Source organism: Nyctereutes procyonoides, unplaced genomic scaffold (assembly GCF_905146905.1).
Source record: "Nyctereutes procyonoides isolate TBG_1078 unplaced genomic scaffold, NYPRO_anot_genome, whole genome shotgun sequence".
In the NCBI taxonomy this organism is placed as follows: Eukaryota; Metazoa; Chordata; class Mammalia; order Carnivora; family Canidae; genus Nyctereutes; species Nyctereutes procyonoides.
This window is the reverse complement of record NW_026575052.1, coordinates 43648784-43666493: the sequence shown is the minus strand read 5'-3', so window position 1 is coordinate 43666493 and position 17710 is coordinate 43648784. Positions and strand designations below refer to the sequence as shown.

General features: G+C 37.6%; 1 protein-coding gene across 3 annotated transcripts in view; it reads right to left on the bottom strand.

The window, feature by feature from the left end:
• Positions 1–17710, bottom strand: part of JAKMIP2 (janus kinase and microtubule interacting protein 2) — a 171702-nt gene that overhangs the window by 29751 nt on the left and 124241 nt on the right. For all 3 annotated transcript variants that reach the window (XM_055330952.1, XM_055330953.1, XM_055330954.1), the window contains exons 7-16: positions 17048–17188; positions 14885–14941; positions 13594–13713; positions 12392–12520; positions 9140–9223; positions 8398–8460; positions 5637–5735; positions 3953–4051; positions 2046–2099; positions 1075–1140 (exon numbers count right to left, since the gene is read on the bottom strand). In XM_055330952.1, coding sequence (XP_055186927.1) covers positions 1075–1140; positions 2046–2099; positions 3953–4051; positions 5637–5735; positions 8398–8460; positions 9140–9223; positions 12392–12520; positions 13594–13713; positions 14885–14941; positions 17048–17188 — 912 coding nt within the window. The remainder of the gene's footprint in view (positions 1–1074; positions 1141–2045; positions 2100–3952; positions 4052–5636; positions 5736–8397; positions 8461–9139; positions 9224–12391; positions 12521–13593; positions 13714–14884; positions 14942–17047; positions 17189–17710) is intronic.

The following is a 17710-nucleotide window of genomic DNA, read 5'->3' as shown; positions in this document are numbered from 1 at the left end:
CACTGAACCACCCAGGCTGCCCCATTTTATTATTTCTTTTTTTTTTTTAATTTTTTTTAATTTATTTATGATAGTCACACAGAGAGAGAGGCAGAGACATAGGCAGAGGGAGAAGCAGGCTCCATGCACCGGGAGCCGGACGTGGGATTCAATCCCGGGTCTCCAGGATCGCGCCCTGGCCTAAAGTCAGGCGCTAAACCGCTGCGCCACCCAGGGATCCTCATTTTATTATTTCTTAAGCAATTTCTTATTTTATAGCAGTCTTTCTCTCTTCCTTCATTTTTTCCCCTTTATGTCATGGTATTTATTGTTTGAGTAGGTCAGAAGGTCATTTGACCTACAGGATTCCCTCATTTCAGACTGGAGAAACCAGATCACTTGCTTGCTTATGGTTTCATTTAATTTATAACAAACTCTTTTTGCATTAGGAATTAAGAAAGCATCTTAAGGAATTTATAGCTGTCATTTATCCAACCATGTATACAAGGCTCTCAAGTATGTGCTGATTCTCAAGGCACCCTGAACATAGCCACTTACCAAGCTTCTCCACTTGGCTCTTTTCTTTGTCTCTCTTCCTACCATTTACCAGGTTTAGACACAAGGGGGCCAGAGCACATTCAGTGTTGCTCTTCTGACAGTCTCCCCGTTGGGCTTTCTGAAGGAGACTGCAGTGAGCCACCACCAAATTACAGAATCAGTTGGGAACAACTGGTATGTACATACCCAGGTAAGAGCCCATAAAGAGCCAGGCGCTAGTTTACCACCTCTCAAAAAAAAACCCTTTCTTTTTATTGCTGTCCCAGCTTTGCAGGGATTAATTGGATAATGTAGTCCAGAAAATTTTCCATTTTTTTAAGAGACTATAAAGTAAGAATTCTCCACCCACTCCAGATCAGTGTGTAGACTTTTCTTTTTTGTGTTCTCATTCTATTGGGGTTGTATTACCTTGAAAAAAAAAATTGGGTTTTCAGTAACACAAAGTCACATGCAAAAAGAATGTCCTTCAACCCTACTCTGCTCTTTAGGTGTTAAGCCAGGTATTGAGAGGATCTGAACGTTAGTTTGATGTATTACCTTTTCTGCCAGGGACAGCACAGTGCTGGCCTGAATTATGGCCACTTGTTCTTCATTTCTTAAGTTCTGCCAAAAAAAAAAAAAAAAAAAAAAAAGAAGAGAGAAGAAAGAAAATAAGTTGAAGAGACTTCTGATATTTTCACTATCAGAAAATACTGCCTCATTGCTCACCATAGGATACTACTGCATATATGTGTATAAAACATAACATCCTAATTCTACTTAGTAACAATTCTTAACAAAAAGTTTGTTCAAAATGTGTAAAAAGTACATTAAATGTGATTTCTAAATCTCTAATACTGATTTTATTTTGTGTTTCTCTAAGCATACTTTGTTAATAATCATGTTATTAAAAAAGCAGAAACCAAAATGAAATAACAAGTAATCTTTTCATAGTGGTTTGATGTGATTTAATTGATTCTGTTCTCTCCTCTAATAATTTTTCAAGGCAAAAAAATGGTGTGACTCCTTCAACCTATATGCATCATTCATATAGTATTTCAATGAACGGTCCTCCCACTGAATTAATATGCCTTGACCCTGCCTAGAAGGTGTTTTTAGAAAGAAAAGAGATTATGGCTTCCTGATCCATTTTTATGGGGCTGCCTCCAACCCTACTATTTAGCAGCATTTGCAACTGCATGACTGATTAATTTCACGCTGGATGGCTCCAAGCAACAGTGAGAAGGTAATTAGCTTTAATCACTGCAGATGTGGTCGGCATTCAAACGTGAAACCAGCCTACAAGAAGCACTTCACCAGTTCCTATTTCTGTCACTGCCTTCCAGAGATCCTTACAATCCCTCAACCAACTTGTTTGATGAATGACTGATTCTCTTCAAGGAGTTACATCCTTAAGTGAATATGGCATCTCACTTGCTATTATTTTACACAGGAGACTTGGCAAGTATTTCTTGCTTCTCTTTGGGCAAATTCATATACTTATTGCCCTTAATCAATTCATTACTTACCCCATTATCACCCAAGATATCAAGTTGCTTTATGAGATCCGGGATGTTCACATCCTGCAATATTAAGGAGATATACTCAAGTCAAAGACACAAATGTGCCTTACCATGCTGTCAGAGCTTGACCTTAACTTTGAGAAGATATTTTAAGACCTTTACTTCCTTGAGTTTTCAATCAGGCACATGTGGTTTTATGTTTTCACTCTGCTTCTTCCAAGTGGCATGAATTTGGGAAAACTACTTACCAGTTCATTCTCAATTTCACTAGTTGCAAAATACCTCCTTCAGGATGGGATGAGCACTGGATGTTATACTATATGTTGGCAAATTGAATTTAAATAAAAAATTATTTAAAAATACCTCCTTTATAGGCTTATCTTGAGGATAAGGAGATTGTATGTAAAAGAGTCTAGGATATAGTAAGGACCTGGAATTCTTTCATTAAATTTGTTTCTTATAATTGCTTTTTTTAAAATTAGGATAAATTTTAGGTATAAAGCAAAGTAACAGGTAATAAATATAATCAACCAATTTCATTCTAATTAATGGAATTTTGACCTGGTTGAGATTTTGACTGCCACACAGAAAACTTTAATGTATTCCTCTTTTTTTTTTTTTTTTTTGCATTTATTTCATGCTGTGGGAAAACAGCTCATTTTAACTATATTTCTTGAGTCAGTTTGAAGCAGCTGAACTCCATTTGATAAAGTTCCCCTGCAGATAAATTGCATCCACCAGAGTAGGTTGTTTGTGATCTAAGAAAAAGGAAAAGACAAAGTACAGTTCTTTTCATTTAATTAGAGCTAAATAAAAAAAACCAACAAACTGCTCTGGTTTACAAATTTTTGTGCAGCCTAGGAAGGACAGAAGTTTGAATACCATGAAAGAGGTTTAGGATGGAAAACAAGGAAGCACAATTTTACTACCTAACTCTCCTCCCATTTTACTTCATTAGTATGACTCTCTCCTCTTACTTACATCCAGATAGCAGTACATGGGACCCCTGCCATCAGGAAGGGGGAGGTCTAGCTCAGTTTCATAGGTAGAGAGAAGGCAATGAAAGCAGGTATCATCTGGCAGCTCAGAGTGGGAGCAGGAAGGGCCATGCACAAGGTCAAGGAGAGACCAGGAATAGCAGGAGGCTTCCCAGCTTTCCCTCTGGGATAGATATTCACCACCTGATTTCATTACATGGAAGGACAGTGTATTTTCCAGGAGATGGAGCCACCTCCATTTGACCTTAATATTTAAAACGTATCCTAATATCCCTAAAGATAGTTACAGTTTTATCTAAATGAACAACATGTTATAAATCATCAGTCCTTCCAAAAGAGAAATCTCTAAATTAAACATATCAAAAGAGATGGTGGATCAGATGATTTCAAGGTCTCTTCTAACACCAAAATTCCAAGATTATGAATCCCAGAGCACTTAGGACACCCAAACAAAGGGACTCGACAAATACTTTTTTATCTAGTATGCTTGAAATGTGTTTCTCAAAGTACTGAATTTATTTAATATTTCCCTTAGATAATTAGGGTAATTATTTTAGTATTTTGAATGTCTCATTCTTTACCCTATTCTATTCTAAATAATCATGATTTCCTGTGTTCTCTGCTGTTACCATTCATACATCTGTCACACATCTTTTTTTTATAAATTAAAAAATAAAAATCTTAACTAGTCCCCAACGCCCAACATGGGGCTCAAACTCATGACCCTGAGATCAAGAGTGGCACATTCTACTGACTGAGCCACCCAGGCCTCCAGATGTGACTATATTCAGTTTCTACATAGATGCATCAAAATGACATCTGGTGATTGAAAGACAAAAGTGATGAACAACCTCCCCTTTCCATTTCCCAGTTTTTGTACTTTGTACAAACATAAAAAATTGAATATCTGCCTACCTTGACACCTTCTTTCATACAGTAGATCTGTAGAGCACTCACACCATCTGAGAATGGGTGAATTTGTAGATTAAATGGAGGGGATCGTCTCTCTCTTTCCTTGAAATACAGTGAAGAATATATGGGAATTAAAAAAAAAAAGCAACAACTGACTAAATACTAAACCAGTTGTCTGCATTCTCTTTTTATACTATTGCAGTAGTTTATCAATGTCATGTGGCAAAAAAAAAAAATCAAACTCAAGATGTTCATGCTTAAATTTAATGGAAAACAACTGACTGATTAAGAGGTATAATAGAAGAATTTATAGATGGTGTCATTCAGTCGTGTAAATTTTTTGATCAGAGAAATGGAGGAAGTGAAGTTCCCATTTAAACTATATGAATATTTAGAGCTTTCAGGTGTCATAGAGAACGGTCTTTTGGCCATGAAGTTTCATGACAGCTAACAGCCTTTTGCATATTCAATCTCCTTAAGCTTTATGATGAAGATATGTGGACCACTAAAAAAGACTTCACTCCTCCTCATTGAGGAATACCAACTGCTAACTCTATCCATATCTAATTTGAAAAAAAACCTCAAAAAGAAACTCCTGGCAAAATAACAGAGCTATCAAATAGGAAATTTTCTTATCTTTACATATCAACACACTTTCAAGCAGACCCTAAGCCAGATTCTTTTTAAAAATGTATTTACTTAAGTAATCTCTACCCCGAAGTGGGGCTAGAACTCACGACCCACATTATCAAGAATCACACACTCTTCTGACTGAGCCTGCCAGGTGCTGCAAAGAAGTCAGGCTTTTTAATTTTAATTTTCTTAGAGAGGGAAGTGTAGGGTGTGGGCAGAGAGAGCATCTTAAGCAGGCTCCACCTCTAGCACAGAGCCGAACATGGGGCTTGATTTACAACCCTGAGATCATGACCTGAGTTTAAATCAAGTCAATGCTTAATGAACTGAGCCACCTAGGCACCCTTTAAAAAAAAAAAATTCTTTTAAGTAATCTCTACACCCAGCATGGGGCTTGGACTCATGATCCTGAGATCAAGAGTCACATGGTCTATTGATTGAGCCAGCCAGGAGCCCCCCCCCCAGCCAGATTCTGTGTCATAATCAAAATCTGATTTGATTGATATGTTTTACTTAAAAAAAAAAAAAGACTGAAATTTGGCCAGGTTAACCAAGGTATTTCCTAAAACAAATTACCCTGCTTCCTAGTTTTTTGGCATAAATGCATTATAGGTTAAAAAGTTTAATCACAAATTCAAGTGTCTAACAAAACATTTTGCATGTAATCCTTCAGGTAACATTTTTATGAATCAGAATTCAATGAAGGATGGAAATGATTATTTAAAAGCTATGAAATACTGAAGTTTAAAATCTATAATTAAAATTATTAAAAAATTACTCATTAGTCTTGTTCTTAAAGGCAATAGTGTTGAAAAATATAGTATATGAGCAGACAATTCTGACTTTCATCAGTGCTTTACCACTTATGGTCCCAGGTCTTGGACAATTTATTCAATCTCAGTTGCCTTATCTATAATATCTTGATTATGGTTGTGAGGTTGAATGAGAGTATGCATCTGAAATGCTTAACTCAGCAACTCACACATAGGGTGTGTTCAGTGCACGTTAATTGTTACGATTACTTTTATTGTCATTATTATCATCATCTCCTTACTTCTAGCTCTAGGTTTCGAAACTCCAGCAGCTCATTCTGGTCTCGGGCATCTTGCAGTTCCTGTTGTAACCGGTGATTTTCTGCCTCCTGTTTTTCTATCTAATAAAGTAAATCCTCAAGTTAGGTGAACATTGCAAAAACCATCTAAAATTTAGCAAAGCAAGCATGGAGAACACTCATTTAGCTGGTGAATAAATCATCTAGACCATGAAAAAAATCCCAAGTAGATGTGAATAAAGTAAATCCTAGGCTTTCCTTCTAGTTTTTCTTTGGTTGAGTTTTTTGTGTCATAGAGGAAAATTCTACAAGACACTTGCACTCATTGAGATAACGTCTGGGACCCTCTGAGTAGTGAATCTGAGAGTACTCATTAGGCCCTTGCTGGGGGTCAGGGACAGTGTCCTGGCAACTACATTTAATGGTGTACATAGAGGAGACAGCACCTCTTGTTTCTGGAGTTAAAAATGGTCAGAAAAATTTTAAATAAACAATTCTGATCATATACAAGACTTCACTGAGTTTCAGTTACCCACAGAATAAAGCCAAGCTCATCAATATAGAATTCAAAAACCTTAATACTCTGGTCAGTACCTAGTTTTCCAGCCTTAAATATTCATTCTCATGGTCATCTCTACACACACACACATAACACACACACACTCACATGTGATAATTGCACACAAGAATCTAGAACCCCACATCTATCCTGTGAACTTACTGCCAGGAGCTGTGTCTTTGTTCATCTCTCTGCCTAAAAGGGGCTCCCTTATTTCCTTTTCTATGTGAGGAACTCCTACTTTTTCTTGAACACAGAACTCTTATAACCCCTACCAGAAGAGGCTTTCTTTGTCTATCCATTGAGAAATGACACCTTCTCCCTTTATTTTCCTATAAAATTTCTCCTATACCCTGATGAAACATAGAATAACATGTAAAGCATGCCTCACCCTATAAGACAGGCCCATGTCTACAAGAGATCAGAAAATTTTCATGATCTGTAATAGGTTTGGGGTTGCCTTGGGATATTAGCTGCATGGGTGGGCCATATGCGCAGGAACTATTTAAAATCTTGAATTTAGAAACAAACCCAGGGACTTTTCATCTTAGGATGAATCTTACTTTCCCAAGTCTGGGTATACTTGAATATCCACTTGAAGTAGGATGTTAAGCCTTCTTGTTGCTGTGATTTTCTTTAACTCATAAAAGCCTGAGACCCTAAATTCCCCTTTAGAAATCAAGACCAAATGAAATCAGACAGACGAAGTAATGGGAATTAGTTTTTAGGTGATAAAGAAAGGTAGTAATAATTATTGCTGGTCATCTCTAAGACTACTAAAAACCTCTTTTTCTCATAGCCTTATGATATAGAAAAATTATAGGAAAATAAAAATGGGGAAATAGTGAAATATCAATAGCATTAATGAATGTAGTCAAGCTTTTTTTACACTTAGATTTAGATTATTTGTGGTCAAGCAAAATTTCATAAGTTTTTAGAAGTTGACTTCGATCACAAAAGAGGTTCTACTACTTACACTCTGAATTCGGATCAGAGATGAGATATTTGGGGAGATTTCGGTTCTGGCAGTTAACACTGGCATTTAGACCAGTGGCTCAAAGGTTGCAATTCACTGACCAGGACCAATGTGTGATGAAGTTTCCTTATAGGGACCCCTCACCTCTCTGAGAGGACCAGTCCTCAATCCTGGAAAACCCACACACCTTCCATACATCTGCTCTGTCTCTGGTCATTCAGAAGTGAGGTAGGAAAAGGACTTTGTTAGACCGGAGGGGAAAGAAGATCAGTATCTTCTTTCCCTTCTCATGCTTACAGGAGGGTTGTGGTTAATTTCTGATTTGCCAAGGCTAGTGAATATTGGTAGAAATAATCCTAAAATAATTTCAACACAAGCTTTGGATGACCTTACAAACTTGTTTCCCTTATTCTAATGGGCCTTCAAAGTCTTTTATTCAAGAATAATTTATTTTGTAATCTTTTCACTACATTTATGGAAGGTAAATACTAAAGGGAAAGCCACCTTTATTTATTTTATTTATTTGTATTTTTTTTGGAAAACCACCTTTAAACGTAAAATGATCTCTGTTGTATTTCATTGCCCCAATCAAAAGCCTATGTTCAGATAACCAAAATAATTATATCTATTGGTCCTAAACCATGCTTTTACCTCCTGAGTTGGTGAACGACCTCGTGGACATGCTGTTTTGTGCCCTGGATGAATCTTTTAAAAAGTCCTCCCATTAAAAAAGAATATATATATATGTATATGTATGTATATAAATAACCACGATTAGCAAAATGATTAAAAGTGAGAACACAGTCTATGCTAGTTTGCAGCGTGGTCTTGGAATCGTACTGTCACTGACTTACACAAAATAACAAGTCCTATTCATAGTGTGCTTTTTGTAGATGGACAACCACATAGGAGGTGTGCACGTGTGGGTGTATATATATATATATGTACAGTACATACACAGTATATATATATATGGTTAACATATCAATAGGCTTCAGGGATCACATCCTCTCAAGTCGGCACAACGCCAGCGCAGAGCCATGCACACGTGCCACTGATGGTGATGGGGGTGACAGGGATGCGGTTGAGCACGCAGCAGAGGACAGCGCGGTGCCGGAAAAGCCTCCCCTTCCCCGAGCCCCTGTGCCACTCCTGAGAGGCCCCCCTGCTGCTCCTGGATCTCTCATCATTTTCTCCTCTGCCCCACTAGGGTGTTGCGCCCAACATACCTTTTCTAAAAGCTCCTGGTTTCTCTTAATGAAAAGTTGTTTATCTTCTACCCAGTGTGAGTCCTGTTTGACAAAGAATATCGCGCAGTCAGCATTTCAGAGTGGCACGAAAGAGCATGTGTCCTCAAACCGCTTGGCCAGAGCTGCCTTCTCTTACCCAGTTTGTTGGCCTGCCAATGGCTGGTAAATGACACCCACCCGTCAGCTCCTTTATTCAGAGACATCGGGGCCAAAGTTGCCAGGAAAATTTCACCCCCTTCTCATTGACACTCGCTATCCCTAACTTTTTCAGTCTGAATAATCCAGGACCAGCCTTCCGGGGACTCAGAAGTGACCACACAGGCAAAAAGTGAAAAGGGTCAGAATGCACACAGGCTAGATACATATGGATGGAAAACATTAAAATGCAGAACCATAAATGTAGCATAGAGGCAAAGAACGCAGCTTGAGGGGTGGGCCTTTGTCTCAGCAGCTTATGACCACTCTAGCTATTTGTACAGGGCTCCTTTTCCTCTGGCATTGTCTCTCTTGCCAACCTCATTCGTGCTATAGCTGGGTTCACACTCTGGCCAGAAAAACACCAGGGACAGAAACACACAGTTGAACATTCTGACACAGTTTGAGAAAGGTCACTGTGGAGAGCCAAGCCGTGTCCTGGGTGCGGCCCATGCACAGGGTGGTCTAGAGGAAGGATAAATCGAATCATCTGCATCTGCAGAAGTGCTAGCAACCAAATGCCTACCTGCCCTTTCTGAGCCAGAGTCGCTTCCAGATCTTCAATTTTGGCTTTATACCTTAGCACCTCGGCTTGGAGCTGTTCTTGAGCCTAGTGAAATCAAAATTCCAGAACTCAGTAAGTAAAAAGGTAACTCAGTATTTTTCCTCCCCTCATGTACCTTTGATTAGAACTCAACAAGTGAGAAAAAAACCTTCTTTCTATGATTGAAGAACCTTTTAAAACTATTGTTTGCATTTGAATTCTTGCTTAAAACTTTCAGTGGTTCCCTTTACCATCAGGTTAAAATTCAAACTCTTTAAGTGAGATATGAGAACTCCCATTATATTTGCAAACTTTACCCCATTACTTATCAACAAAGTTCACCCCTGATCTGCTGGTGATCTCCTTATTTCCTAAATATGCTTTGTAACCCTTTACTTCTTGCTTTATTTGAACAAATTCCTCTTCTGGAAAGCCTTCTCTCATTTTGCCTCTCCCCAAACCTGCCATTCTTTCAGACCCAACTTGGTGCCCTAAATCTAAATCTAGATCTAGATGTACATATGTACCTATGTATGTATGTATATGATGTGTGCGTGTGTGTCTGTATATCAGCATTTTTGGATGCTGATCTTCTGTGGAGCAACCTTACTTTGTTTGTTCTCAGATTCTCTTGTATTCTCCCTACATAAGACCTTATTTTCTGTGAAAAATTACTGGTTTTTGTTTGTTTTTTGCCCAAACACATATTTTTTTTCTTGTTGTATGATGATCTGGACAGGTTCTTTAGTATAATGTGAAATAAAGTCAGCAATGGCTGGCATCCTTTCCTTTTTTCCCCGCCCCTTTGGGGGGGGCGGAGGGAGAGGGAGAGATTGGACCTCAAGCAGACTCCCTTCTGAGAAGCCCCACGTGGAGCTTGATCTCAGAACCCTGCCAACATGATCTGAGCTGAAATCAAGAGTTGGATGCTTAAACAGCTGAGTCACCGAGGTGCCCCCTGCCCCCTGTTTCTTCCTTTCTTAAAAGTAATCTCTATACCCAATGTGGGGCTTGAATTCACGACCCTGAGATCAAGAGTTGCATGCTCTGACTGAGCCAGCCAGGTGTCCCTCCTTTTCTTATTCTTCACCAGGAGGAGAATATATCTTTGGACTATTGAAGATTATATTTACCTTTATCAGGTCAAAAAAAATTCCAAGCTTAATTTTGCTAAGAATTATTTTAACCTTAAATGAGCATTAAGTATAATCTATTTTTCTCATGTCAAAATGATTATATCTTTTGTTTTCATTGATGCTCTTTCATCTATATTACCTATGTTTGCATTTCTTTTTTTTAAAAAATATTTTATTTATTTATTTAGAGAGCTCAAGTGAGTGAGGATGGGGGCAGAAGGAGAGGGAGAGAGAGAATCTTAAGCAGACTCTGCACTGAGTGCAGAGCCCAATGCAGGGCTCGATCTTGTACCCCTGAGATCATGACCTAAGGTGAAATCAAGAGTCAGATGCTTATCTTTTATGTTGACATAAAAGATAAAACAGTTCAAAAGCCACCCAGGCACACTTATTTTTGTATTCTACTTCCTCTGAATTTACTCTATTGTTCTTTTTCTAACATCTTGACTTATTTTAGCCTATTTTGCTGAGAATCGATAAGGTCTTTTTTTTTCTTTTTTTTTTACTTTCATGGTCAGAAATTATGCTAAACCTTTATTTAGAGAGGATGAGGTGAGAGAAAGAACTGGTTTAAAAAAAAAAAAGAACTGGTTTCTACATCATCACCTCTTCAAAAAACAAGATGCATGCCATTATCTTAATTAGCCAATCCTATCTTCGTGAGAATGCTTAGGACATACTGATCATGAAAACCACAACAATTACATATTAGGGCATAACCACGAAGGAACGTACATGCATCCCTTTCTAATGATGGCCTGCCTATCTATTCCAAATCACAGTGTTTTTAAAGAAACGTTTATTCATTTATGTATAAACATGTGTATGTATGTATATGTTACCATTTTAAAATACATAACTATAATATCTATCCTGTCCTACTAAACAACTAACAATAGTCCCTACAACATTCCTCAGGATGCCACAAACCCTCTCAACTCGAAGTAGGATAAAATCACTGGGTGGGCACACCCCTTCCTGCCTTACATAAATTAATCTATGAGGCAGTTATGGTATGGTGGTTATGACTGAGAATTCAGAAACACTAGGTTCATATTCTTGCTTTTATTTAACTGAGCTACATATCCTGGTTTCAACTTAGCTCATCTACATTTAACTCTTACTAAGCTATTATCTCCTCTCCTATAAAAAGGACATAGCTAATAATAGCATCTAACTCATAGAGTTGTTTAGGATTGCAAGAGATGATGTATATAAAGTGCTTACAACATGCCTGCAACACATCAAGTAGTCAATAAATTTCAAGTATTACTATTGTTTGTGTATGTCTTTTTTTTTTAAATAAGCTTTTGAGAGGCAATTTTGATGTAATGGAAAAGCATATGTGACCCACTAAGATTTTAGGTGGAATCCAAGTTTTCCATTTATTAGCTGTGTGATCTTGGGCAACTCAATTAGCCTTTCAGAGCCTCAAATTCCTCTTTGATAAAACACTTGCCTTAGGTACTGCCATAAAAATTAAATGAGATATTGTCAATGAAAATTCTTTGGAAGTTGTCAGTGTGATGCTGTGCACTTATTAACTAAGAAAAGAAAGTGGCTAACCACGAAAGTAATTTTTTTAAGCAAGAATCTAAAAAAAGGGATCCCCGGGTGGCGCAGCAGTTTAGCGCCTGCCTTTGGCCCAGGGCGCGATCTTGGAGACCCGGGATCGAATCTCACGTCGGGCTCCCGGTGCATGGAGCCTGCTTCTCCCTCTGCCTGTGTCTCTGCCTCTCTCTCTCTCTCTCTCTTTCTCTGTGACTATCATAAATAAATAAAAATTAAAAAAAATTAAAAAAAAGAATCTAAAAAAAAGGATTATCAAAATTCAATATTGTCTAGCTTTGAAAATATAAGTTTTCAAATAACAAGAACAAGAACTACTATCTTTAAAGGAACAAAAGCATCGATCTAAGTTAGTTCTAATGTCTCTAGATCCAAGGTTTGTTGACATAAAAGATAAAACAGTTCAAAAGCCACAGCGGAGAGAAGGATGCAGGGAAAGCTATCCTGTTGATATTTTTATGTCCATGATACTTTTATGTTGTGACTGCTGCAAGCCAATTCAGAGCACTCTCCCCAGATGTATACTGACCTTGGCTTCTCTTTCAGCATCGATGATACCTCCAGTCTGCTCCTGCAGGAGGGCATATGCTCTTTGGAGGGCCTGATATTCTTTTGTTAATTGTCGAAATCGTAGCTCAGATTCTTCAGCTGCTAAACTCTTGAGGTTACAAAAAAGGCCAAAAAATAATTATGTTCAGGCCCTGTGTTCATCATGAAATACTAACATTTGTCCACTTTATAAACAGAAGTAAATGTCTGTTTGATTTTGGATTCGGTGTGATTTTATTCCTTTAGTGTGGGGGGAAGGGCAAAAGGAGAGGGAGGGAGAGAATCCCAAAAGGCTTCAGGCCTACCCCAGGGCCTGAGATGGAGCTTAGTCTCATGACACTGAAATTGGGACCTGAGCCAAAATCAAGAGGTGGAGCCTTAACCAAGTGAGCCATCCAGGCGCCCCATGATTTTATTCTTAATTTTGAAGTATGTATATAGACACAAATACTGTCGTACCTTCAAGACAGACATTGCAGGAATACTTAATATTTCTTAAGAAGAGGCATTTGCTTATTTATACATTTCTGATGATTGCTCTTTTGGGCTTGGATTACAGTCTATTTTGGATCCACATGAGAAGAACTTAGAACCAGCTTTTGGATTCAAATAGGAGGAAATGATAGTTTTAGTCTCAATTATTTCAATACATCCATATCCAACAATCTCTTCCAGAGATAAACTGTAAAAACATAGTTTCGCAGCTTTAGGTCTCAAACTTCAGAGGGAGTTTTGTGAAAAATGCAGATCTACCCTTAAGATCCTTATTCAAGAGTTGTGTGGTAGAGCAAAGAATTCCTATCGTGATTGAACCACTCTGTAGCTGATTCTGATAACGGTAGTCTACAGAGCACACTTGGCCAAACCCTGTCCTCAACTGTATCTAGAAGCTTGTTTTTTTAAGCTTACTCCCTGGTTCACACCTTCCCTAGATGAAGAATTTGGGAGAGCGACTTTTTAGGCTGAAAAAAGTTTTTAAGTTACAGAACAGCACTTTAGATAAGTTACTAAAAGGGTTATGTGACACAAGTGAAGCTGTTTTCCAAAGTCAAAATGGATCACTATGATGTGATCATTTTGTGTAGTTCACAAAGGATATAAGAAGTGCAATGCTTTTTCTCCACCTTAAAGAAAAGGCTTGGTGATGATATCACAAAAGACTAGCGAAGTGGAAAAGCTTACTTCATCCAAGTCATCATCAGGAGTAGCTGGTGTTCGGTCTGTTCTAAATGAGGCCATGGATGATGTCTCTGAGTCCATGGAGTCCTCATCATAGCCGATAAATGGGTCCAGAACAGGCCTCTAGGGGAGAGAAAGCACATATTTATTGACACAACCATAAGTGACGAAAGTCAACATACCATCAAGGCACCATCAACTGGCACATGTACAAATGGACACAGAAGAGAGGGATCCTTTAGTGCTTCTTGGATGAAATAAAAACCCTGGGCATGAAACAATAATTCCAATAAAAGTGTGTCCCACATTATTTCACCTCTGATGTTTTTAGGAATATTGATTAACATTTGAGTCTCATCATAGAAAACACTGGAGCCTCTTTTATTTTTATTTATTTATCTTTTTTAAAGATTTATTTATTTATTTATTTATTTATTTATTTATTTATTTATTTATTTATGAGAGACACACACACACAGAGGCAGAGACATAGGCAGAGGGAGAAGTAGGCTCCCTGCTGAGGAACCCCATGTGGGACTCGATTCTAGGACCCCAGGATCTTGCCAAGCCAAAGGCAGATGCTCAACCGCTGAGCCACCCAGTCATCCCTGAAGCCTCTTTTACATTACATTTTATGCCATGATGAGTTTATGTTATTTGCTCTTTCCACTATTTAAAATATAATCAAAATATTTAAAGTCCAGTCACCTATCTGGGATTTTCAAATTGTAAGTCTCATCATCCAATCCCATATCCAAATTAAAAAATGTACTTGAAAAAAAAAACCCAAACTGACAAATTAATTGGATTATAAGAGGACTATTAACAATCATTATCAGTAGTAGTATCAAAGTGAATAATGGAATAATAAAATCAAACCACTATCAATAATACTGTCAAAGTGAATAATAAAAATATACTAATAATTATAGGGTGGATATGAGACACTAACATTGTTCACTGGGAGGCATTAAATAATGTTTATCTCCTGAATGTTCTTAGAGTGTGACTCTCCAGCTTGTCAGATAATGCTTCTACATCAAGCCTAGTGCCTTATTCACTCAGATAAGGTCATATTAAAGCAAATATTAAAGGTTAAAATCCATAACACAATCATTTTTGGACTTCTAAGAACTGTCAAGAGAAGAGATTTTCTTCTAGCAAATAAATCCCATGGTTTGCTGCACTTTGGGAACATCTGATTTATCACATCTTTGCAGGAAGATTCCTTGGCAAGCCTCACCTCTCTGGCTGAATTTGTGGCAAAAGCCTGATAACCTAGTTTTCCCATTACCTTAATTGGCTTAGAACTTCTTCTATGTTTTCTCCTTCGGATGAGCTTTTCTCGGTCCTGGAAAACAAATGAAGAACTTTTCAGATGTTGAATAGGTACATGTTTCTTTATAGTTATTTTTTCCCCCTCAATGACAGAGTTGACTTTCCCCTGAGCATTACACATTTTTATTTAAAATAAGTTTGTGTTTCGTAATATTGGTAATTTTACATATTTTAAAGAAGATTTTATTTATTTGAGAGAGGGAGAGAGAGAGAGAGAGAGACAGAGAGAAAGAGAAAGAAGGGGCAGGGGGAGCCGCAGAGGGGGAGAAAGAGGGAGAGGAAAGAATCTCAAACACTTTGCACTGGGTGCAGGACTCGATTTCACGAGCCTGAGATCATGAACTGAATGGAAACCAAGAGTTGGCCGCTTAACCAATTGAGCCACGCAGGCACCCTGCTACTTACATGTTTTTAAAGTAAAAATATCCTACAACTTTTCCTGATAATCTATGTGGATCGGAGAGCTTTCCAATCAGGAAATATACTGTCTTCCTCGTTAGAATCCTTTTTTTGCACTTGAAGATTAAGTGGCTCTGAAAATACTCATATTCTCCCAAAATACAACTTTTTTGTTTCCTCAAACTCCAAATTACTTTATATTTAAGTATTAAAAAATATTACTCCCCCAAACCTTATTCTTTTCATTTAATCACTTGAAAGGCATAGCAAACTGTCTTTGACTATTCTCAGACCCTTTTCTCACCTGCAGCCTCTGAAGATGGGAAACGTGTGTCTACTGGGTTGGAATCATCTAGTGGGTGTTTTTTTGCAGGGGAGAGGGGGGTTCTTGTTGGAATGTTCTGGGAAAAATAAAAAAAAATCTAGAAATCACAAGTGATTTCTTGATTCATTCTTGTTATGGATGGAGATATCCTGGGAATTTGGTGTTCATCCACTAAGTACTCCATGTACTGACTGTACAAATTCAAAGGTAGATTAAGTAAGTGACATTCAGTTTCCCTGCAAGTATGGATGACATGCCTCAATATGTCAAATTCATAAAAAGAACTTTTGAGCTTAAGCTCAAATACTCAAAGTCAAGAAAAGTCTTGGCCAAGTGAATCTGGGATTTACTAGTTATTAAGGATGTGGATGTGAAGTAAGAGGCACATTGCTTCAGAAGGCCATGTTTAATAAGTGGTCTGTTTTAAGCCAATGATCTTAACCTTTAGGATGTCTCACCTTGCAAAAATATTTTGATCATATAACCTCAAATAGCTGAAATTTGAAAAATCGATACTTAGATTGCTCTCCTAATACAGTATATGCATTATAACATATACTCAACATAAATAATTTTAAAAGGATAAACCACAAATAGTTATAAACAGAAGTTATCATCTTTTCTCTCCTCAATAGCAGTAAATCATCTTGCTTATTACTCTACTCTGGAGACATTGTCTAACCAACCCAACCCCCTACCCCCATTGCTAGCTCCTCAACTCTCCAGCATTTGGTTTGGTCCTAAAGTGAAAATGACCAGAGATAATAGTCATGGAAAAAAGAGGCAAAGAGGAAACCCAAAAGCATCTGAAGGTCTTAGGCCACTGCAGTTGATAAAACAGGCCTTAACTGATGCAAATGTGACTAATAACTGCTCTACAGGTACTGAAGTCATGGTCAGAAGATTGAGCCTGAAATTTCCACTCTGTCATATAATCATGATGATACTGTTCATTCAACAGGTATTTATTAAACTGAACCAATGTGCAAGACACTAAATTAAATGGTGGGAAATAAAATAAATAAATAAATGGTGGGAAATAAGAGGCATATGGTCCTGTTTTTATTGGCCAAATATTTAATTTCAGAGCCTCAGAATCTTGATACTGGATGGCAATTATAAGGTATACCCATATTACCTACCTATTCACCTAATGATGCATTTGAAAGTTCTCGTAGGGTACTGTATAACCACTATTTGTTATTAAATTAGTTAACAAAGGATTATAATTGAAAATGTATAAAACAGTTAGAGACCCTTCAACTTATATATTGAATATATAAACTTGGGCCTTTGAGGCTAAATTGAAATTATTAAGTGCTTCCAGTGTATGTTGATTTCTTGGCTACTTGTGCTTGGGAACGGCTTAGAGTTTATAGATTGATCAAGACCTACCCTTGTGAGCTCATCAATAATGTTCTGCTGCTCAATGACTTGAAGTTTTAAAAACTCTGTCTCTTGTTCTTCATTAGCTTGATCGAGGTCATTCAGAGATTTTAATTTCTTTAGGGGTGGGTGGGATGTTATTTTTTCTCTCTGGATTGGAAAAGAAGAAAGTATAGGTACAGAATTTAAAAATCCCAAACTTGAGCAGTTAACATAAAATACTTATAGAAACTTTATAAGGCTACAGCTAAATTCGAAAATTGCTCAGCTTCAAATACACACCAACCAAAACCCTCAAATATATTTTATTTGCTACAAGTCAAATTCATTGGGGATGTCTGAAGATCTCTGTTAAGGAGCATATGACCTTATTGCTCGTCCCATACATATGATGGCATCTATTTCTCGACTGTTATGCAATGTTTCAGAAGATGAGAGATGCCCATCGTACAGTTCTATAAAGAGCATGTTAGTGACATTCTTGGAAGGAAGTTTCTGTGGCTGAGGAGCTATGTTGAAAGTTTGCCTTCTCTACTGGGGAGATTTTAGAAAGTGTGCAGATTCCTGGAAGCACTCCTACCATTCTGCAAATTTAGAAACCCCTTAAAATTCAGAGCCAGCAACCTTCTCTTGCTTTTTTTCCTTTAAGATTCCTTGCTTACACAGGAAAAA